The sequence below is a fragment of the Anolis sagrei genome, chromosome 2 (genome assembly GCF_037176765.1).
Source record: "Anolis sagrei isolate rAnoSag1 chromosome 2, rAnoSag1.mat, whole genome shotgun sequence".
In the NCBI taxonomy this organism is placed as follows: domain Eukaryota; kingdom Metazoa; phylum Chordata; class Lepidosauria; order Squamata; family Dactyloidae; genus Anolis; species Anolis sagrei.
The window spans coordinates 17,868,279-17,892,221 of NC_090022.1; the positions used below are offsets into that span (position 1 = coordinate 17,868,279).

General features: G+C 44.5%; 1 protein-coding gene across 2 annotated transcripts; it reads right to left on the minus strand.

Annotated features, from left to right (window-relative positions):
* Positions 1-356: 356 nt before the first annotated feature.
* On the minus strand, positions 357-17,583 carry LOC132765270 (zinc finger protein RFP-like). Of its 2 annotated transcripts, none has more exons than XM_067465374.1 (7): positions 17,149-17,583; positions 10,670-10,765; positions 7,837-8,067; positions 7,426-7,448; positions 4,732-4,850; positions 2,772-2,804; positions 357-1,005 (listed from the first exon to the last, which is right to left on the minus strand). In XM_067465374.1, the coding sequence occupies exons 1-7, from the start codon at positions 17,581-17,583 to the stop codon at positions 458-460; spliced, it is 1,485 nt and encodes a 494-aa protein (XP_067321475.1). In that variant the 3' UTR covers positions 357-457. The 2 variants fall into 2 exon arrangements, with proteins under 2 accessions (XP_067321475.1, XP_067321476.1); XM_067465375.1 differs by lacking the exon at positions 17,149-17,583 and adding an exon at positions 14,149-14,590 and having other exon boundaries at positions 363-1,005.
* Positions 17,584-23,943: the final 6,360 nt, after the last annotated feature.

Sequence of the window (23,943 nt, forward strand, 5' to 3'; positions counted from 1 at the left end):
GGATACTTATACTACCCGCCACTGCTCCCTTTCAAACTGATTTTTTTCATGTCAGGAGCGACTTGAGAAACTGCAAGTTACTACTGGGCTGAGAGAATTGGCCGTCTGCAAGGACATTGCCCAGGGGATGCCCAGATGTTTTGATGTTTTACCATTCTTGTGGGAGGCTTCTCTCATGTCTCTGCATGGGGAGCTGGAGATGACAGAGGGAGTTCATCCGTGCTCTCCCCAGATTCGAACCTGTGACCTATCGGTCTTCAGTTCTGCCGGCACAAGGGTTTAACCCATTGCACCACCTGGGACTCCTTTTCAAACAGATGACCAAAGGAAAAAATATAATTGTTACAAATAATTATTTCCATGTTCTCCTCTCGGCATCATAACTGTATCTACAGTGCCCAGGCTTTCAAAAAGGAAGTGCTCTCACATGTCCTTGATTTTTAAACAGTGGTTTCAACTATCTAGTGTCGGAGCTTGTGTAGGAAATCTGGCTGGGAAGCCTAAATTGGGATTTCCCATTCAGGAAGAAAAAAGGGTATACTGGTTCCCCAAGGAACTGAGCACCTGAAAAGGCAAAGAGCAACCGTGCCGTCTTAAGGTCAAAGAAGGCTATCGTGCCCCCAATATAGTTCAGGAATACTCTGATCTTCTTGAGCAGCTCGCTTGAGCGCACTATGTTGAAGTCAGGATGGTTGAGAGCCAAGTAATGATACCCCCACGTTCCGAAGACCCAGATCCCTTCTTTGGCACTAAAACCAACCGCACCCTTTCTCCGCACAGATTTCCGGGCGACCCCCACAGCCCATTCCGGCTCAAGTCCCACTTCGACATCCCAGAAATGTCTGCCGGAAGAAAACCCTTCCTTCGCCAGAACAGCAGGGACTTGGTTGAATCTCTCTGGATGGCTGGGCAAATCTCGGTATTCCTCTAGCATCTTCAGTTTTTTTTCATCCTTTGACAGCATGAGACAGGGATGAGCTGTGACCGGATCGAAAGTCAAACATTCTGTACAGGAGAAAAAAGGGGAAAGAAGAGAAACAATATCAGTCAGGACTTAATGTCATGGATCTCCAGCACTTTATTCCCAGCCCCGGCCTTATAGGTTGCATTGGCACAAGCCCTTGATCCGCCCTATTAGTCTCAAATCTGCGCATGCCCACTCTTCTAGGCTACTGGTTGTTTGATGTTTAGTCAGAGGCGGCCCTAGGTAATTTTCAACGGTAAGCAAATGGTATTTTGCCGCCCCCGCCCCCCAACCAATCACTGATATATATTTTCTGTTCGTCGTGGGAGTTCTGTGTGCCATATTTGGTTCAATTCCATCATTGGTGGAGTTCAGAATGCTCTTTGATTGTAGGTGAACTATACATCCCAGTAACTACAACTAGCATATGTCAAGGTCTATTTTCCCCCAAGAGCGCCTCAAGAGCACCCCTGGGCAAAATCAACTGTACTGCAAATGCTTACTTTGTGTAATGAGTTGAGCTGCCCCTGTGTTTAGTTTATGTTTGTGATGTCTTACATTTTATTGGTTTTACTGTTTTAATACATTTTACTGTTATATGTTTTTATTGTGTTACTTCTTGTTGTTGTTTATTCATTCAGTTGCTTTTGACACTTCATGACCTCATGGACCAGCCCACGCCAGAGTTCCCTGTCATCTGTGGCCACCCCCAGCTCCTTCAGAGTCAAGTCAGTCACTTCAAGGATGCCATCCATCCACCTTGCCATTGGCCGGCCCCGTTTTCTTTTTTCCTTCCATTTTCCCAACATCATTATCTTCTCCAAGCTTTCTTGTCTTCTCATGATGTGGCCAAAGTACTTCATATTTGCCTCTAATATCCTTCCCTCCAGTGAGCAGCTGGGCATTTTTTCCTGGAGGATGGACTGGTTTGATCTTCTTGCGATCCAAGGAACTCTCAGAATTTTCCTCTAGCACCACAGTTCAAAAGCGTCTTATCTTATCTTCTCTCAGCCTTCCTTATGGTCCAGCTCTCGCATCCATAGGTTACTACGGGGTATACCATTGCTTTAACTATGTGGATCTTCATTGCCAGTGTGATGTACTTGTAACCTTTGTTCATATTGGGCTTAGTCCTAATGTAAGCCACCCCGAGTCCCTTCCGGGAAATGGAGGCGGGTGACCTCACTACCTCTAAGGATGCTTGCCTTACATAGATGCAGGTGAAACGTCAGGAGAAATGCCTCTAGAACATGGCTATACAGCCCGAAAATACCTACAACAACCCAACTCTATTTTTTTAGACTTCCCTCACTTTTCAGCAATGATTTTTCCTGAAATCTTGGGAAATTTTGGTGGTTTCTATATTTTTTTGACTGACAAAAATTCTGAGGACAGCAGAATGACAGGGAAATAGAAGAAGAAGAAGAGGAAGAAGAGAAAGAAGAAGAAGGCGGCCTTGGCCGTCACTTAAACACAATCAGCACTGACAAAATCACGATCTGTCAACTGCAAAAAGTCCACCTTACTTGGATTTTCACGCATCATTCAAAATACATCACACAGTCCTAGACACTTGGGAAATGTTCGACTTGTGATTTTGTGATAGGAAATACAGCATATACTGTGTTTTTGTGTCAGTAAAATAACAACAGCAACAACAACAACAACAACAACAACAATAATAAAGAGAAACAACTGGAAAAGCTGACACAATACAAGGATTTAAAGTTCAAACTGCAAAGACTCTGGCACAAGCCAGTCAAGGTGGTTTCAGTTATGATCAGCACACTGGGTTGCCAAAAGTTACCTTTATGAAGCGCAGCTCCATCTAACAAGGAATCTGTAGAAGGAAACAAAATGTAATCACCTCTGAGGATGCTTGCCATAGATGCAGGCGAAACATCAGGAGAAATGCCTCTAGAACATGGCCATATAGCTCGAAAAAACCCACAAGAACCAAATGTAATCATTTCATTCAAGTGTTTTTCAAATATTGTGAAATAATCTCAAATAACAAAATACAAGAATCTAAAGCAGGCATGGGCAATCTTGGGCCCTCCAGGTGTTTTGGACTCTAACTCCCACAATTCCTAGCAGCCTGTTAGGAATTGTGTGAGTTAAAGTCCAAAACATCTGGAGGGCCCAAGATTGCCCATGCCTGATCTAAAGTAATGTCAAGAAAATATGAGAGAACAGTTATTATCTGAGAATTATTCACTGTCCCGTTTTGATTCATTAGTTTTCATCACAATCGCATACAAAGGGTACAACAGAGAAAGTGGACGCCTAACAGGGACTGTGAAGGAGGCCATTTGCATGAAAAAGGAAACCCCATGCAACTGGCCCTTGACCTGTGGGGCCCCACAAGGTTCCATTTTTTCCCTCATGCTCTTCCACATGTACATGAAACAGTTGGGTGGGAACATCTGGAGTTTTGGAGTTGGGTGTCATATCTATGCAGATACACACAACTCTACTACTCTTTCCCACTGAATTCCAGGAAAGCTCCCCGGATCCTAAACCAGTTCCTGGCAGCTGTGATGAACTGAATGAGGGCCAACAAGCTGAGACTTAATCTAGACAAGACAGAGGTCCTCCTGGTCAGACGCGAGGCAACCTATGCTCAACGGGATTACACTCCCACAGAGGACACAGGTCCCAGTCTGAGGGGCCTCCTGGACTCATCACTGACGCTTGAGGTTCAGGTGTCAGTGGTAGCTGGGAGGGCCTTCGCACAGTTAAAACTTGTGAGCCAGCTGCTACCATATCTTGGAAATCCTGACTTGGCCATGGTGGTCCATGCCTTAGTTACATCTAGATTGGATTGTTACAATGCTCTCTACGTCAGCTGCCAGATTACTAACTGGATTTAGCTACAAGGAACATACCACGCCCCTGCTGAAGCAGCTCCATTGGCTTCCGACAAGTTTCCGGATTCAATTCAAGGTGCAGGTGATTGCCTATAAAGCCCTATACGCTTCGGGTCCAACCTATCTTTGAGACCACATCTCTTTCTATGAACCAGGGCAGGCTCTGAGATCGACAGGGGTGACCCTTCTCTTGGTCCCACCACCGTCTCAAGCTCAGTTGGTGGGGACGATAAAGAGGACCTTCTCTGTGGTGGCCTCCCAGCTCTGGAATACCCTCCCAAAAGTTAATCTAATCTCTTTACCATTTTTGTGGGAGGTTTTTCTCATGTCCCCGCATGGGGAGCTGCTGCTGACAGAGGGAGCTCATCTGCACTCTCCTCAGATTCGAACCTCGGACCTGTCTGTCTCCCCCTTAAAAGGAAAGAATGTCATCTTTTATATATAACATTACTGCATTTTCTGATAGTTGCTTCTATTGATTTTATCACCAGAAAAAAAAGTCAATTGCAGAAGAAAAAAATGCTTTTTTAATATATATTGGAGCTCTAGCGCTAAGATTACTTTGGAGGCAATCCTCCAAGATTATTTCTACTGGAGCCCCCAGTGGCACAATGGGTTAAACCCTTGTGCTGGCAGGACCAGCAGGTCGCAGGTTCAAATCTGGGAAGAGCATAGATGAGCTCTCTGTCAGCTCCAACTTCTCATGCGGGGACATGAGACATGAGAGAAGCCTCCCACAAGGATGGCAGAACATCGGGATGTCCTTGTAGACGGCCAGTTCTCTCACACCAAAAGTGACTTGCAGTTTCTCAAGTCGCTCCTGACACCCACAAAAAAATTATACTGTTCAACCAAGATAACATCCGCTGTGAAATCCTCACCGCCATTCCTCCTTACCTTTGAACTGCTTTGTGATGCTCTCGAGGTAGACATTATCCATCCAGGAGCTACAGACTATCCACTTCAAAGTGGAAGGAAAAGGCAGGGGCATCTCCGACTTCTCCTTCATTTCAGACCTTGTTGAGAAGGGAAACCATCATTACACACCCACCATATCCAGAAGATTTAAAAAAAGAGATTGAGTGGTCATCTATTAGGAGTGCATTGATGGTGTATTTCTACATGGCAGAATGGGCTTGAACTGGATGGTCCTTGATGTTTCTCTAGGGTTCTAATTCTTTCCCTTTCCAGCAGTTCTGAGGAATATGTTGTAGTGAAATCATACCTTTGCTTTGTAGGCCGTAGCCTGGGAGTCAGTGAGCAGGCCTCCATGTTGGGAAGGCAGCGCAGGATAGCTGACATTTTGGTAAGGCAGAGAGGCAAGGGGAGGAGTCAGGTAACTCCTGATTGGCTCAGACCCCTAGGGGAGGAGTTGAAGGAGTGTGTAAAAAAGGCTGTACTTTCTGTCAGAGAGGGAGAAGAGGGGAGGGAATAATAGAGGGCAAGTGCTTCAGGGTACTTTGGCTTTGACAGTCAGAGAGAAGGCTTGTTGACTTGTATTTGGAGAGAATACAAGTGGGTTTATTTCCCTACAGTGCAGAGTAGTCTAGAAGGAACCTAGTTACTCTCGCAGGCAGCCAGGGCGGCTGGTCTAAGAAACACACTGTTACTTGTTATAGAATAGTGTGAAGAAAGTAACTCATGTCAAAGAAAGGTTACTCTTTCTTAAGCAACAATTTATTTTATAAGTCTGTGCCTCAGAAACCAACTACGCATATGTACCACTCAGTAATGAGTTGTCTGTTTCAAACATTTCAATAAACCTGTTCTCTAGTTTACTTTTATTCTGCCTCAGCCTTGTTTTGTCATATAAAGCCAGATACAGTAAGCCTCTACATCTCTGCAGTCCAGTCACAAGAGAAAGGAAGCCAAAAAAGAGGAACCGGTGTATAAGGACTTTTTACCTCAGCTACAACTACTAGACAATTCCTCAAACAGTGATTTGGGGTGGTAGCAGCAAACCTACCATATACACACACCTTTCTCTCTCATCACTTGTAACACCCTCGCATATTCCTGTCACACAGGAGCAATAAGAGACCCTGATCTCTTAACCTCCCTTTACATATGTCTTTCTCGCCCCCTGCACTGCTGTTGCAGTTTTCCCCCACAACCTAAATAGCAGTGTGTATGTTGCTGAGGGAGAGAGAGGGAGGCTCTTTTTCTTTCTGTCCACAGAAGACAATGCAAAATGGAAACGTATTTAAAAGACCATTGTAGTATCCATGAAAAGAAGCAGGAGTGTAGTTATGAGTGGTGCAAAATGTCAGGGTTGCTCCCGGAAACAGTAATTTTGCCATGAAAAGGAATTTTCTCCCCTTCAGGCTGAGTGAAACATGGAAAATCATCCATACCTAGAACTCTGCTTATCCGACCTGCGCTTATCCAACATTCTGACTTATCCGATGCTCTTTTCCAACGCCCCCCTTTTCTTCCAGCATTTCTCCTTCAATTAAAGGAGTGCTCCCCAACTCTTTCTCCATTTCCAATAAGTGAAAAAGACAAGAGGAGGAGGAGGAGGAGGCAGGAGGAAAGAGGGAAAAGAGGCCGGATCGGAAGTGGAAGCGTACTTCTTACTTCTGTGATTTCCATGCTCCTCTTCTGTATCCAGGCACTTCCTGCTGGGTCTCTGTTCTGGAACAGCTGTTCCAGGAGCTCCAGATTTATTTGCTGTGTTTAAATGTTTGTGTGCAATCCCATGCTTGGGATTTTGCAGCAGGGGGTTTCCTGTTATAATTTGCATTTATAGGGCAAGCCACCTGCCAGTTATAGTTAGGTTCCCTGGTCCCGCCCCTCTGTGAGTTTTGGAGGGAACAGGAGCCTTTTTGAGTTCAGTTCTCACAGAGAAGCCTTTCGCACAGGACATAGAACGAAGTGGCTCCTGTAGAAAAGCTTCATCTTTTACAGCTTGGCCGGGAAACATACAGCCACAGCTTGGCTGAGGGACTTCAGCCGGCCATCACAGCAATCTGAACTCCTTCTTTTTTCCTGGAGGTCTACAAAGCTCTGTTGGGGCAAGGGTCGCTCGCGGAAGCTAGACGCAGTTGGTACCGGGTGCAGGGGCTCCACGTCAACAGAGGCAAGTACAGACTGCCCAGATTAGAAGTTAGGATTTCCCCATTAGTTAGTTATAGTTAAGAAGATAGTGCCTGTTCCCAGTGAACAAGATTGAAAGAGCCTATAGACTGTTACGAAACCTTTAAAGTACCTGTTTGTTTTCATCAATAAAGAACTTTGTTGTACTTTAAGCCTCTACAGAACTTTGTTTGGGGGAATCTAAGGGCCTTTAATCTGAGGCAGCCCCGGTGTCCCGTTGGGCACATGGAATTTATGTCCTGTCTACAGTCATGCGCACAGGCCTAGCGTGCGACAGAATTCTTATTTGTGGGGCAATACTTTATTTTGTGCCCTACACACAACACATCCAGACCCCATAGGGGAATACCATTGAACTATCTTGGGGTAAGGAACAATGTATGTTGCAGAGGGAAAGTGCATTGAGATGAACACTGGAATGATATGGAGGCATCTGCTACACTATGCCTTTGTTGTGTCAGGGGGAGTTACTGGAAACAAGTGGGCTTTGCTCACCTTTGCAAGATGCTTCTCACATTCTAAAAGGCAAAAGAAGAAGAAAGAAGGAAATTAGTGTCCATCATGGGCTCACACTGAACCGCCCTCAGCCACCAGGGACTTATGGAGTGGAGGGCGATCTGGTAGCAAACCGCTATGTACACAATAAGCAGTTTTCAATTAGATAGGTATTCCTCATACGATGATAACACAATATAAACATCAGATTGTATGTGAATGAACTGCAATATAAATAAATCTCTGAAAAGTTAACTTCTTGGGGCAACAGCAATATGTTACGTTGGGTGGAAATGGAAGGAATGGCAGATTCATGAAATCAGCCAACCCTGGCTACCAAAGTGTCATCCTTTATTTGATCCACTAAAGATTCTTCTATCTCATTCAAGAAATGCATGAAGTCGGCCTCACCTCCAAAAGTTCACTTGCTGGCTGTTGGCATTTCTCCTCCATCTCCTGGATAAGTGTCGTCAGAGAGGAGAGTTCCCTTGAAATCCTGGCCAGGTGCTCTACCTTTTCCTCCTCAATCTCCTTCTTTGTATTGTCCAGCTGACCCAGAAAAGCTTTCTCTGATACTTCCAGAAGGTCTCGCAACTCTTTGAAAATATCCACCATCTTTTGTCTGTGTTCTTCTGCCTTTTCCTGGTAGAGGCAAACAGAGGGAAGGGGAAAGCAAAAAATGGTTAACCTTATTATTATTATTATTATTATTATTATTATTATTATTGCAGTAGCAGCAGCAGCAGCAGCAGCTGAGGATGTGATCTATTGTTTCATTTGCTTCCTTGCAGAGTTTACATTTGGGATCTGTCATCGACTTTTCAATTCTGGCTTTGATGGCATTGGTTCAAATGGCTTGTTCTTGGGCTGCCAGAATTAGGCCCTCTGTCTCCTTTTTCAAAGTTCCATTTGTGAGCCACAGTCATGTTTTTAATTGTCAATTTGGCTCTCAGTTTTTCCCAGGAACTGTCCATGGAGAGTCTTCTTTTGCGATTTTTTTGCCAGTTTTTTCCATTATTATTATTATTATTATTATTATTATTATTATTATTATTAGAAACACAACAAGATGAGACCACAGCAGACAAGATCACTATGCTGGTTGTTGTATTAGATCACATGTCGGACACTTCCCAAGTGTCTAGGACTGTGTGATGTATTGGTGAATAATGTGTGCAGATTCCAGTAGGGTGGCCTTTTTCAGTGGGCAGATGATAATTTTGTCAGCGCTGATTGTGTTTAAGTGCAGGCCAAAGACTTTAGGTACTGCACCCAGTGTACCAATCACCACTGGGGCCAACTTGACTGACTTATTATTAATATTTGATAGACAACAAGATTAGTACACAGCAAACAAGATCCCTGTGCTGGCTATTGTATTGGATCACAGATCGGACACTTCCCAAGTGTCTAGGACTATGTGATGTATTGGCGAAAAATGTGCGCCTTTTGCAGCTGACTACTTTATTTATGCTACATTTTCCTTCCTAAGGGGATTGGATTCCAAGCAAATAACAATCACACATTTTGATCAATTTAAAACAAAGTAAATACAAAAATTTAAAAAATAATGGCAATTTTTAAAGCCTAAGTCTATCTGGGGGAAGGTTTTTTTTTTAATGAAGAGCCCAACATCAAACTCTCTCCACCTGCTAAAGTAGCTCTGTGAATGGATGAGAATGATACTCACCGGGATTGTGGCGCAGCTGGCTGAGTGTCAGCTGCATTAAGATCACTCTGACCAAAAGGTCATGAGTTCGAAGCCAGCCCGGGCTGGAGTGGGTGTCCAGCCATTGTGTAGCCCGTTGTCGACCTTTGCAACCCGAAAGACAGTTGCATCTGTCAAGTAGGAAAATAAGGTACCACCTTGTGTGGGAGGCTAAATTTAACTAATTTATGAGGCCATAAAAAAAAAGACTCCGGGGAATGTGGAATGCGGAAGAACTTCATCGGTGTCACTGATGGACGATGAAAAGCAGCAGCTCCCCTGGCGGCCAGAAAAAAGTTAAATAGCCTCGGTGTATTTGTGTGTTAAACGTCGTTTGTCAAACTGGCATTGAATGTTTGCCATATATGTGTTTATTGTAATCCGCCCTGAGTCCCCTGCGGGGTGAGAAGGGCGGAATATAAGAACTGTAAATAAATAAATAAATAAATACTCAAAGAGGCCCTTTATGGAGCAGTTTAGAGAGCTGGGCATGTTTAGTTTGAAGAAGAGAGGCCAAGTACTGCGAGAAGCAGTTCAGGGAGCTGGGAATGTTTTGAGATTCCACTTAAACATTGGGAAGAGCTCAAAAAGGACAAGAGGTGTTCAAAAGTGGAATATGCTGCTTCGTAGTATGGTGGCACCTCCATCTCTGGAGGTTTTTAAATAGAGTCTGGCTGGGCAGCAGCCGAGAAAGCTTTGATTGTGTATTCCTGCATGGCAGAATCCCAGGCAGGTGGCAGAATCCCATTATAAGGAGAAAGGCAGGATATCAATGAATAAAATTAATTGATATCAATGAATAAAATTCATCCTTGGGGAAAACTGCAAGGATCATCCAGTCGAACCCATGCCAAACCTGGTTGAGGTTGGCTTAGAATGACATTGTGTGATTGGGAGCATTTCCGTTGATAGTTTTGGAATTTCTAAAGCACACCTCAACCCTCATGTAACAATCTTCTAAGAGGCATGTTGATTAACTTATACAGAGCAAATTTAAGGTATATTACTCAAAAAAAGTTGAGTTTTGTGTGCTTTCATCTGCTAGCTGGAATTAGGTTACAGTCTAATTCAGTGTCCTGGGCAAGGTAGTTGTCCCTAAGTATCACTACCGTAATTTTGTGATAATATTTTGGGTTTTCGTTTATCAGGTGTTCTTGCTATTGTTATTGTTAGCTCCTGGGTACCATCCACCATGAAGTGCCCACCACTTTTGACCACCAAATTCAACAGGCATGGCAGTAGTCACTGAAGTCATTGTGGTTAAAGTGGAATCACATCGTATTGTCAAAGGCTTTCATAGCCGGAATGACCGGCTTGTTGTAGGTTTTCTGGGCTATATGCTATGTTCTAGAAGCATTCTCTCCTGACTTCACAATCTCTGGAGGATGCCTGCCACAGATGCAGGCAAAATGTCAGGAGAGAACGCTTCTAGAAAATGGCCATATAGCCCAAAAAAACTTACAACAATCCACTGGAATCACATCATTATGACTATGTTTTCAGAGAGGGCCCATACCCAGTAGGAATAAGACTCACAAGCAGATGTTGACTTTCCTGAACAGTGTCTTCTTGAGATGACAGAAGTTTCTCTTCCACCTTCCTGAGATTAGGTATGCAACAACAGATCTGATTCTAGACAGAAAAAAGGTAAGGTTAAGTTTGTCTCATTTTTAGAGATTCTAGAGATAGAGATAAAGATAGAAACAGACAGATGCAGAGACAGAGGCAGAGACACAGACAGAGACAGAAAAAGCAGCAAAAAAAAAAAAAACCCCTATGGTTTTCAGGGTGTGGAAGACAGGTCACAAAAGAGTGAAAGAAATATCCTATGTACTGGTATATAAGTCTATAAATTTTAGTTTAAAAAGCAACCATAAAACCGTGGCGTGCTGTACCTTAATTTATATATATGCATACATACATAAACACACACTATCTCCTTCTCTGAGTAAAGGGATGCAAAGGAAGAGACCCTAAAAGAAGCATCAATCCCTTCTGCTCTCTTCATTGTAGCATTACCTCTAACCTTTTGAATGACCGTAAAATGGCTGTAGTGCCCAAGGGCAGCTAGCCCCCTGAAGCAGTATTGGTGCCTTCTCCTCTTCACAGAATGTCCCTTAACATTTACATGAGTATATACCAGGCATGGGCAAACGTCGACCTCCCCCCCCCCCCACCTCCAAGTTTTTTTTTATGTTATTCACCTATGGGGTCTGGCTATGTTGGGTGTAGGGCACAAAAGTAAAGTTAAAATATATGTCCATTTGTTGTCCTTATATGTGAATAAAGGCAACCATCAGCCTTTCCTGGTGAAAACCCCCTTTCAATTAACATTTGGTTCAATTTCTCATTCCAGGTTCTGGCTGGCTGTTTTAAACCGTAAGGGGTCTTTTGTAGTTTGTACACAAGATGTTTGTTGATCTCAAATCTTGGTGACTGTTCCATGTAGGTTTCCTCTTTTAAGTCTCCATGGAGAAAAGCTGTCTTTATGTCTAAATGCTCCATATTTAATCCTCTGGAATACTGCAATCGTTAGCAATGTCCTGAGTGTACTATGTTTCACAACAGGTGCAAAATTTTGGTTATGATGTTATCCAAATTCTTGTGAATATCCTTAAGCAACAAGTCTTGCTTTGTATCTTTGAATTTATCCATTTTCATCATGTTTGGATTTGAAAACCTATTTGCATCCAATAATGTTTTTGTCCTTAGATGCAGGAACAAGTTCCCAGGTTTCCTTTTGATGTAAAGAGTGTAGTTCCTCCAATGCTGCATTCTTCCATTTTTCTTTCTCACACTTTGGCAACTTTTGCACTTCATTCCAGATTAATGGTTTTTTAAGGTATTTTGTCTTAGCCACACAAGCCAAGCAAATTGAGGGAACTTCCTTCATTCTTTGTTTCTGATCTTTGCAGTGACAGTGCTATTTGGCCACTGGGAGGTAGTGTTTCCACATGTTCACTTAATGGCTGGTCTGGAGTGAGTTGAGTCACAGTTATACATGTCTTTTCATCATAGAATTACCCTTGAGATTGCCCATCAGAAATCTGGAGGGTGACTTTTTGGTGGAATCTAAGGTGTCTTACTTCTGAACCTGTTATTCCTGTGGGGGATAACGAAAGTATTCCTCTTGATGATGGGAATGTTTTGGTTAGATCTGTTGCAAGGGAAACAGAAAGTGGTTTTCATGAGAATCTGCCAGGGATTGACTCTGACAGGAATGTGGAGGAGACAAGAGCTCTGCCTATAACTCAATGATTACAATTCCGAAGAAATTGTGTGAGGCAGAGTCAAATTTGTTGTTCCCAGAGGCTGAAATATAAGCAATGGAACCCAGGTGTGAGAAAGAGTGATATCATTAGTAAGAATTAGAATTCTTAGGTGTTTTGAGATGATGGTTGTTGTGAGATCACCACTGGATTTTCATGGGTCAAGTTGTCTGTCTTGGGAGCTCCAAGTTAGGAGTTCTTATCTTTGGTCCTGTATCTTGCTTTCCTGTTTAAGATCATTTTGATTGGATTACAATTTTTGTTTCAAGTTTTCAAGCCTCTGGATTATAATTAGGTACAAGTTTTTAAGCCTTTGGATATAGTTTTGATTGACGTGTTGAAACCCCTGGATTATAGTTTCTTGTTTTTATCTTTGAGATTTTGGATTCATATTCATAGTTGATCACTACTATTTGTCATGCCCAAGAATATCAAACTTATGGATGTAACTTTGAAAATGCTTTTACAGTCTGTTTTTTTTTTATTTTACTTTAGTAATTGTTGAGTCTGCTGATTTTTTGTCATTTTTGAAACTTTCTTTTCTGTTATATCCTCTTTTCTTAATAAATTTATTACTTATTGTTGAACTGTGTTTTGTTTGGGTGAAAAAGAGTCACGCAGGCAGCTGGGCTACAACACAAAAAGAGGAAAAACCTTCAAACACTACGTGTCTTCAAACATACAGAGTAGAGAGAGTTCTGCAGGCAAAGATGGAAAAAGCAGAAGTGAGATCCTGAGGTTGAGTTAGAAAATGGAAGGAGAAAGACAGAGAGAGAACAAATAGATAGATTAACAGACATTCAGGAGCCGGGGGTGGGGGTGGGGGAGTGGTGTCCAACTCTGGGGGTTGGTGCTCATCTCCATTTCTAAGCCAGCAAGCCGGCGTTGTCCATAGATGCCTCCTAGGTCATGTGGCAAGCATGACTGCACGAAGTGTCGTTATCTTCCCACTGAAGCAGTAAATAGTGTGGACCAAACTTGGCATGGATACTCAATATGCCCAAATGTGAACACTGGTGAAGTTTGGGGAAAATAGACCTTGACATTTGAGTGTTGTGGTCACTGGGATTTATAGCTAACCTACAATCAAAGAGCATTCTGAACCCCACCAATGATAGAATTGGGCCAGACTTCCCACACAGAACCCCCATGACCAACAGAAAATAGTTTTCTGATTATCTTTGGTGACCCCTCTGACACCCCCTCATGACCCCCCCCCCCCCCAGGTCCCAATCCCCAGGTTGAGAAACACTGATCTGGAGGGAAACATAAAATGAGATGGTGGGCCAGATTGGACCTGCAGGGGCTTGAGCTTGGCACATGTGCTGTAGAACATACCTGCTGTCTTGCTTTTTTCATCCTTATTCCCTAGCTCTATGTAATTCAAGGTGTTCCTATCTTCATTTAGGGATTATTTTCTCCTTCTCTTCTTAAAAATCTTTAGTTTTTAATGCCCTTTGTTTTGAGAAAGAGCATTATGATACCTTACACACAGACATGACCGTAGCATTAGGGAGTCTTCTATCAAAGTTAGGTAACCCTTTGAGCTGTATTACCTGACAACAATAGAAGTACGTTATGAAAATTTTAAAAATCCTTACAGAGCATCCTGCGTATGTTATGGTATCTTTCATACCATAAGAACTGGCTATGCTGCACTCTACTCTGCTATAGACACCAAATATTCCCACAGAAGAAGTCATGACTGACACAAACGATCTCTCCCCATTTTTAGTAGTTACCTACTTTGTACTCCTGGGCTGCCTCCTCCCTGGGAATCACTTCGTGGTCCTTATGTTCTTCAGATAACTTGCACTGCTCACAGACGGGAGTCACATCATCCCTACAGAAAAGTTTGAGGGGTTGCTGGTGCTTCTCGCAGACTGTTTTTGGTCCTTCTGCTACATTTTCCTCTTGGAGATGATATTCCTCAGTGGGCAGTATTTTCACAATGTTAGACAATGGCCGATTGGGGATGAGGTTCTTCCGCCGACCTGTTTCCCTGCATTCGGGGCAGAGACCGACTTCAGCTGACTCCCCCCAGCACATGGCCAGGCAGGCTCGGCAGTAATTGTGCCCACACTCTGCGATGGTCACCGGATCCTTGAAATATTCCAGGCAGATGGGACAAGTGGCTTCTTGAGCAAGATCCTGGAATGCAAATCCAGCAGCCATTGCTCTCTTCTGCTGCTGGTGCTGCTGCTGCTGCCTGAAACTATGTTAATTTCACAATATACACTTTTATCTTCTCCTTTCAGCAACTGGGCATTTCCCAGTGCTTGGAAATCACTTCCTGGAGATTGGGCGTTTCCAGTTTATTGAAAGAAAATAAACTCAAATTGCTGTCCTTTTAGTTCAAAGGTTGATAATCTGAGACCCGCCTGCTGAAAAGCAAATCCCATTGAGTCAATGAGTCTGACTCTCAGATTACCTGATGAGAGTTTGGAAAAGGGTGATGCAGATGAAAAGAGGTACCAAGAACAAAACTTGCAGTATGAGAGACTGAAAGAGATGGGCAGGTTCAGCCTAGTGTGCTCCAGATGCGCTCATACCTTGGGAAGTCTGACTTGGTCACAGTAGTAATGTAATGTAATCTAATCATGCTCTGATTACATCCCGTATAGTCTACTGCAATGCTCTCTATGTGGGGTTGCCTTTGAAGACTGTTTGGAAGCGTGATCACACTATTTTAAAACCTTGAATTAATGTAGTTTGACACCAGTTTAACTGCTTAGTGTTGTGGACTTGCGGGATTTGTAGTTTTACAAGGTCTTTAGTCTTCTTTCTCAAAGAGTACTAGTGACTCACTAAACTACAGCATCCAGGATTCCATAGCACTGAGTCAGAGCAGGTAAAATGGGGTCAGACTGTCTTAATTCTGCAGAAGAAATGTTCCCACAAATTTCATATACCTTTGGCTCTCTTTTACCATGTTGAAAATTCATTGATTTAACAAGAAGTGGACTTATTTCCTTGTTCAGTTATGGAAGTATTTCCTCCCCATATTTTTGAATTTCTGGTTGTACATGGGGTTTTTTGGATTCCTCATGGTCAGCGACTGTGGCTCTGTTCAGGGTTTTCAGTCTTTAGACATTGTCTTTGAACAATGGCTTCAAACTACAGGAAAGGAGATTCCATCTGAACATGAGGAAGAACTTCCTGACTGTGAGAGCCGTTCAGCAGTGGAACTCTCTGCCCCGGAGTGTGGTGGAGGCTCCTTCTTTGGAAGCTTTTAAACAGAGGCTGGATGGCCATCTGTCAGGGGTGATTTGAATGCAATATTCCTGCTTCTTGGCAGGGGGTTGGACTGGATGGCCCATGAGGTCTCTTCCAACTCTTTGATTCGATGATCCTATGATTCTTTTAACCGAGTGGTTCGCAACCTTTTTTTGACCAGAAACCTCTTGACCAGAAACCTCTTTTTTAATATATATATTTTTATTGTTTTCTTAATATTTACATAAAACAGGTGGGAACATTAGGAGGGGGAGGTCTCTGCCACTAGCAGAACCGCCTTTTTTCACCTGCGGCAGGCTAGACGGCTGGCCCCCTACCTGTCCAGAGACGACCTAGCTACGGTGATCCAGGCTACGGTCATCTCAAGACTGGACTACTGTAACGCCCTCTACATTGGCCTTCCTCTGTCGGTGATCCGGAAGCTCAAGCTGGTACAAAACGCAGCTGCTCGGCTTCTTGCGGGAACTCCGATGAGATGCCACATAACACCAATCTTACTGCAGCTGCATTGGTTACCAATTGAGCACCGGATCACTTTCAGAGTGATGGTACTCACCTTTAAGGCCTTGCATGGTCTGGGGCCAATGTGCCTGAGGGACCACCTCACCCCCTACCAACCCCAGAGATCCCTCCGTTCTGAGGACCAAGATCTATTGGATCTCTTTCACTTCATATAAGCCAAGGGCTTAACAGCACTGTTAAGTGGGTGTGTGCCGGTGCACTTTCAAAAGGGTTTTTTGTATTCGGCCAGGCAGAAAGTTGCCACCCTTTCTATATCATATCAGCTTTTTGATTTTTGGCTTTCAAATACCAGAAGATCATTTTAAAGTCTGCATCTCTAATTAAATTTTCAAATTAAATAACCCTCACCTTTATATTGGTCATACCTCATGGTATGAGGTGTTTGAAGGCCAAATTTGATGTCAGTTGGCCCCATAGTTTGTTAGTTTTTAGCCTACTCAAGAAGCACAGAAGCTTTTTATATATTAAGATAGAGAGAGAGAGATTCCTAGGAGCCCTCGTTGGCACAGAGAGTTAAAGCAGTGAGCTGCTGAACTTGCTGATCGAAAGGTCACAGGTTCGAATCTGGGGAGCGGCGTGAGCTCCCACTGTTAGCCCCAGCTTCTACCAACGCAGCAGTTTGAAAACATGTAAATGTGAGTAGATCAATAGGCGGGAAGGTAACGGAGCTGGTAACCTCTGGCGGGAAGGTAACGGAGCTCCATGCAGTCATGCTGGCCACATGACCTTGGAGGTGTCTATGGACAATGCCAGCTCTTCAACTGAGAAATTGAGATGAGCAACAATCCCCTGAGTCGGACACGACTGGACTTAATATCAGGGGAAAACCTTTACCTTTACTAATCATAAACTCCAGTTTACTATCATTTCTACCTATTTTAAAAAAGCCTTTTTTTGTGGCCATGACTTTCCCCAGAAAATGTTATTTATATAATTTCAGAGAATGTCCCAGAAAGCATCCACAGGAGTTGCCTTCCCTCATCTTACCTTGTAGTCTTCAGCAGCTTCCTCCACAGGAATCACAGTGTGATTTCTATGCTCCTTGGATTTGTCACACACCACACAGATGGAAGTTTCATCATCTTTACAGAAAAGCTTCAGAGGCTCCTGGTGTTTCTCACAGACTCTCTCCCTGCTTTCAACCCTCTTTGGCACCTGGGAGCTAAGTTCCTCTGCTATTTCTACAAAGTTGGCAAACTGCCTATTTGGCTCAAGGTTTCTTTGCAGAGCTTCTTTCCTGCAGGGAGGGCAAGAGGTTCCCATAGTTTCCAACTTCCCACCATACTGGATCAGGCAAGTTTGGCAGAAGGTGTGCCCACATTCATAGAGCACAGGGTCCATGAAAAATCCCAGGCAATTAGAGCAAGTGGCTTCTTCACAGAGATTCTCCACAGGATCCTGTGCAGCAGAAGCAGCGGCCATGTCCATCTTAGAAATAACACAATTTCTTCCACTTCCCTTGCATTCACCTACAGAGCTTTCACTTCCCTTGCATTCACTGACAGAGGATTTGTTTTCCTGTTCATGAATTGAGCATAAATGAGAACATGAGCGCCTGGGAATTTCCCTCTTGGCACAAGAAGAAATTGAGACAGCAAAGATACAGAATGGGAGGCTATGCCTGGCTCGACTGAAGTACGTGTGAAAAAGATCTTGGAGTCCTCATAGACAGGAGTTAAACATGAGCCAACAACGTCATGCAGTGGCAAAAAAAGCCAATAGGATTTTGGCCTGCATCAATAAGAGTCTAGAGTTAAGATCCAGGGAAGTCATGCTACCCCTCTATTCTGCCTTGGTCAGACCACACCTGGAATCACACTGTGTCCAATTTTGGGCACCACAATTGAAGGGAGATGTTGACAAGCTGGAATGTGGCCAGAGGAGGGTGACTGAAATGATCAAGGGTCTGGAGAACAAGCCCTATGAGGAGTGGTTTAAAGAGCTGGGCATGTTTAGCCTGAAGCAGAGAAGGCTGAGAGGAGACATGATGAGGGCCATGTATAAATTTGTGAGGGGAAGTCATAGGGAGGAGGGAGCAAGATTGTTTTCTGCTGTCCTGGAGATTAGGACGTGAAATAATGGCTTCATACAACAGGAAAGGAGATTTCACCTGAACATTAGGAAGAACTTCCTGACTGTGAGAGCTGTTCAGCAGTGGAACTCTCTGCCCCGGAGTGTGGTGGGAGCTCCTTCTTTGGAGACTTTTAAACAGGCTGGATGGCTATCTGTTGGGGGTGCTTTGAATGTGATTCTCCTGCTTCTTGGCAGGGGGTTGGACTGGATGGCCCACAAGGTCTCTTCCAACTCAATGATTCTATGATTCTAATTCTACAATCAAATCAGACATGAACAGGATGAAAGCAAGGATCAAAGATTTGTTCACTTCGACCAAAGGTATATGCCGGGGAGATAGTCCCCTCTAATCAGACATGATGCAATAGAGACATACAGAAACATTTATTGGGACTTGACCACTATTCAAAGAATGGACTTTTACTACTCTGGGCACTGTTTGGTGAGTGTTATGATCCGCAAGTGGGTTGGTCAAGGTGTGCCTGCTGCATCCAATTGGTTTCCTTGTCTGGTGAGAAATGTAATGAATAGTCATTGCTCAGTTTGAAGCTTGTGATTGATTTCTGGGTTCACCTTTTTTGGCTGCATGGGGAGAGGAATGTGGGCAGGGTTCGGGGTTGATGGTGTTCGATGGATTTTAATCCTCTCAACCGGAATTTCGCAATGGGTCTTGGCTAAGGGAACAATGTAAACACCTCAATGAGTTTCCAAGGAGAGACAAAGAGCTCCGTGACTCTATGACCTTTCAGGCTGGCCAGGGTTTAATACATTGTTGGCCTGGAAAGGATGGACATCAGGTTGGTACTATCTTCAAGTGGGTGTACCAACCACCTGAAGGAGTAATGGGATTAGCCTTGTGTTCCCCTCAACTAAGGATGATCTTCTGGGGGAAAGTTCATCCTTAGATGCCAGCCAGTGGGACACTTCATGGCTCCTTTCTTGGCTTTAGGTTTTGAGGTCCCGGGTTTCAATAACAAGTGGAATATCTTTAGGAGGCTGCCATAAAGAGGGAGGCATCCCTTTTCTTTGTTGCCTCGGGGGATAGAACTAGAGTTGCATCTACACCTTAGAAGTAATGCAGCTTGACATCACTTTAACTGCCATGGCTCAGTGCTGTGGGATTTGCAGTTTGACAAAGTCTTTAGCCTCCTCTATCAAAGATTACTAGTGCCTTTCCAAAGTTCTGCACAGTTTGCTATTTCCTTCTTTTGACTTGCCATGAGTTTCCACGACTAAGTAGGGATTCAAAGAAATGGCACTGTCTCTTTAAATGAACTTCCTTGCTCCCAAGTTTCCTATGGCAAGCCAGGAAGAAAGGCCTCATGACATACTTTCCTCCCAACTTGTCCATCCTTGTCACATGCTGAGTCACATGCTTTACTGGAAGTGAGTTGCTTTGCCAGTAAAGGCATGGAAAGTGAAAGTAACTGCTCTTTGTAAGAGGAAAATGCTTAGCTACTTCTGCTATTTGGGATCCCATCCAGGAGCTCTGCGAGGAAGCGGCTTGTTTTATTTGCCTTGACTATTTCAAGGGTCTTGTGTCCTTCAAATGTAAGCAAAACTTCAGCCAAGCTTCTCTGAGTTATGAAAGAGGTCAGGCACTAGAGAGTAGGGTTGCCAGGCATCCTGGATTTTAAGGAGCAGTCCCCTATATGAATGAAATGCCCTGTGTCCCATTACACTCTTTCCTGGGACATTAATTGTTCCGTATTTCCCAATGAATTGCAATGGCACCCATCTCTTAGATGAAATCTCCCTTAACCCTTCCCAAACCAGCAGCTGACCCCAGCCCTACGAAGTCTGTTTCCCTTCTGTTTACACATTTTGGCTTAGGTCTGGATCAGCACATATTCAAAGAGGGTTAGAGTCTCCCCGGTATGGAAGGGCTTAGTGTGGGTCACAAGGGGCTAAGACCACCCGGGGGTTTCCACCAACGACCCCAGGTTTTCCAGATGGTTGCCTCAATCCTAGTGCTGCATCAATAAGGGGGAGCCCCTGGGCTCCTTGGCTAGTAATAGGTCCACATCAGCAGTTGTCGAAAGGACCCTGGCCCTGGTAGAAGTCTCTCTAGGGCAATGGTTCCCAACCTTTTCTTGACCTGGAACCACTTTGACCACAGACCATTTGACCAGGAACCACTTTGATGAGGGACCACTTTGACCAGGGACCACTTGACCAGGGACCACTTGACCAGGGACCACTTTGACCAGGGACCACTTTGACCAGGGACCACTTTGACCAGGGATCATTTGACCAAGGACCATTTGACCAATGACCACTTTGTCCAGGGACCACTTTGACCAGGGACCACTTTGACCAGGGACCACTTTGACCAGGGACCACTTTGACCAGGGACCACTTTGACCAGGGACCACTTTGACCAGGGACCACTTGACCAGGGACCACTTTGACCAGGGACCACTTTGACCAGGGACCACTTTGACCAGGGACCACTTTGACCAGGGACCACTTTGACCAGGGACCATTTGACCAATGACCACTTTGACCAGGGACCATTTGATCAGGGACCATTTGACCAAGGACCACTTTGACCAGGGACCACTTTGACCAGGGACCACTTTGACCAGGGACCACTTGACTAGGGACCACTTTGACCAGGGACCATTTGACCAAGGACCATTTGACCAATGACCACTTTGACCAGGGACCATTTGACCAGGGACCACTTTAACCAGGGACAACTTTGACCAGGAACCACTCTCCAACATTAGTACCAAGAGGGTTACGAATCAGTTTTTGGTCAACTTTAGTTTCTGTTTGGGGTGCTGATTCAGAAAATTGCATTGGATAGATCACATCAGCTCTAGTTTCTGATACAGAACTTATGCCATGGTCAGTAACAGGGAAGGAGTAGCAGGCCACACAAAAGAAGCAGAAATAAAATAAAGAGGAAAGAGACTTGAGGACTGGATTTTCATCCTCGCAGCTCACCAGTGGTCCACAGCCCACAGGTTAAGAACCACTGCTCTAGGGACATATAAAGTTAAAACATAATTTATGTGATGATACGTCTTTCAGGCTTCGCAAATACTTTCTTCTCCAGTCCTGTACTCTGTATCTTATGCTTTTCTCCTTCAAACCTCCACGCATACACAGAGAAGAAACAAATAAAAGGGAATAACTTTCCTATCTCTTGTGCAGCCAAGACAGACCCCCACTTCTTATTTCCAAAGAATATGAACCCATGCTAAAACGTCACTTGATTCTTATATATTTCAGCTTATAATGCACCAGCACAGTGGTAACTTCTCCCAACTCAATGCATCGCTCCTCTTCCCACAGGAGTGCCGCAGGGTTCCATCCTGGGCCCGGTCCTGTTCAACATCTTTATTAATGACTTAGATGAAGGGCTAGAAAGCATGATCATCAAGTCTGCAGACGACACCAAATTGGGAGGGAGAGCCAATATTCCAGAGGACAGGAGCAGGATTCAAAACGATCTTGACAGATTGGAGAGATGGGCCAAAACTAACAAAATGAAGTTCAACAGTGACAAATGCAAGATACTTCTTCTTCCTTCCCTTTTGTCTTTCCCTCCTTCTCTTTCCTCCTTCTCTTCTTTCCCTTCCACCCTTTCGTCCTTCCTTCCCTTTAGTCTTTCCTTCTTTTTCCTCCCTCCCTTCCTTCTTCTTCCCACCTTCCTTCCACCCTTTGTCCTTCCTTCCCTCATCCCATCCTTCCTTCCCTTTTGTCTTTCCTTCCTTTCTTTCCTCCCTCCCTTCCCTCTTTCTCCCTTCCTTCTTCCTTCCTTTCCACCCTTTCATCCTTCCTTCCCTCTTTCCCTCTCTCCCTTTCTCCTTCCTTCCCTTTTGTCTTTACCTCCTTCTCTTTCCTCCCTCCTTCCTCCTCTTCCCTTCCACCTTTTTGTCCTTCCTTCCTTCCTTCCTTCCTTCCTTCCTTCCTTCTCTTTTCCCTTCCTTCTTTTCCCTTCCTTCTTTTCTTCCACCTTTTCATCCTTCCTTCCCTTTTGTCTTTCCATCCACCTTACCTCCCTCCTTCCCTTTCTTTCTTCCCTCCCTCTTTCTCCTTCCTTCTGATGCCAAGCATCCCCCCCCCCAAGTATTTATAGTTCGCCAAGGGCCGGACAATGGATTCTGTTGCTTCCTGACCCAGCACACATAACTGGGTTCCTGTTTCCTCTTTGTGAATTCTCTGGCTTGTGCACTGGACTATGGACTCTGCTACTACCCAACCCAGCTCCCCCTTCAGCTCCAGCTCCTGTTCCTAGAAGGAGCCAATCTTCTGTTGACCAACCCGGACCTTGGACTGATCTTCTGGTGGCCAGCCTGATGCATGGACTGGCCCCTGCACCCAAAACCCTTCCGTCCAGACTTTGGGACTTCTAGTTCTTTCCTCTCTCTTTTTATGAAATGAATAAAATATTTTCTTATTACTGTGGATTGGGGTTGGGATGGGTGGTGGGTGGTGATATATGGAATGCCTGTATACTGGTGATGCCTATGGTTTATGAATATAAAATATGTAACCCCTATGAACTCCTCTGTATCCTCACCCCCTTGACTCTCGCCCCACAAGAAAACCAGCGTGACCAGGAACTGCCTGGGGACAGAGCCCAAGCCTCTTTCCCCCAAATCACCCATTGATTGACTCATTTTGCATGGACAATGCTGCTGGCCCCAACCCTAGCCCTCGGAGCATGGCCAGCGAAGGAACAAGGGTCAGCAGAGCTTCGGAAAAAGAGACTGATTAATTCACCCAGATATTGTTGACCCTCCGGGTGGTCCAATATCGATCTAGCCTATTCAAATTCCCTGCCAGACTCATCAAGGACAGGAAAGCCTTTGTTTGTCAAACATCTGGAGACATTTTTTCCTTTGTTTCGCTGAGCACATGGCATTCCTTTGTCTGCAGATTCCTTTCCCAGATTCCTTTGTGCTCCCTCATCCCGCCCCCATTTCTCCTGATTGGCTGTCGCCACCATGTGGCAGAGGTCTCCCCATTGGATCCTACAGACCACTGGAGCTTCCTGATTGGTACAGAGGCGCCAGGGGCGGGAGGGCTGCTTCCCAGGTGTCCGCCCATCACCCAATCACAGCGGGGAACATCAGAGGAGCCGGGGCAGAAGGGTTGAACTCTGGGTTTTCAAAAATTGTATAAATATGCCTGCATCACTGTACCCCGACATGCTTTGCAGTGGAACGATTCCTGTAAATCATCCGTTCAGCTGAATCGCAAATAAACGCCTCGGTCACTGGATACCTCTTCAGCCTCTGGTGAGATTAATTCTTAATATTCTTGCGCTTTGGATTGGCTTTCGCTGGCTGCTCACCAAGGTCAAAGACCCCATTAGCGGTCTTCTGGGATCTCCCTCGCTGGGAGGACCCCACAAAAGAGCTCGATAACACTTCCATGCTTCCCTATCCACCCTTTTGTCCTTCCTTCCTTCACTCTTTCCTTCCTCCTTCCCTTTCTTCCATCCATCAATCACTGGGCAGCCAGTCCTCTTAGCAGGGAATGCTAGCATGCAGCCCCAAAGTTAGAAAGTTTGCCCATGCCTTCTGTACTTTATTCTCAGCTCATGAATGGAAAACAGAATGTCGGTGGACAGCAAAAGAGATTTAAAGATGGCCTTAAAGCTAATCTTTTAAAAAATGCGGAATAATCACCAAGAACTGGGAAACCCTGGCCCTCAAGCATTCAAACTGGTGATCAGCTAACAGTGCTGTG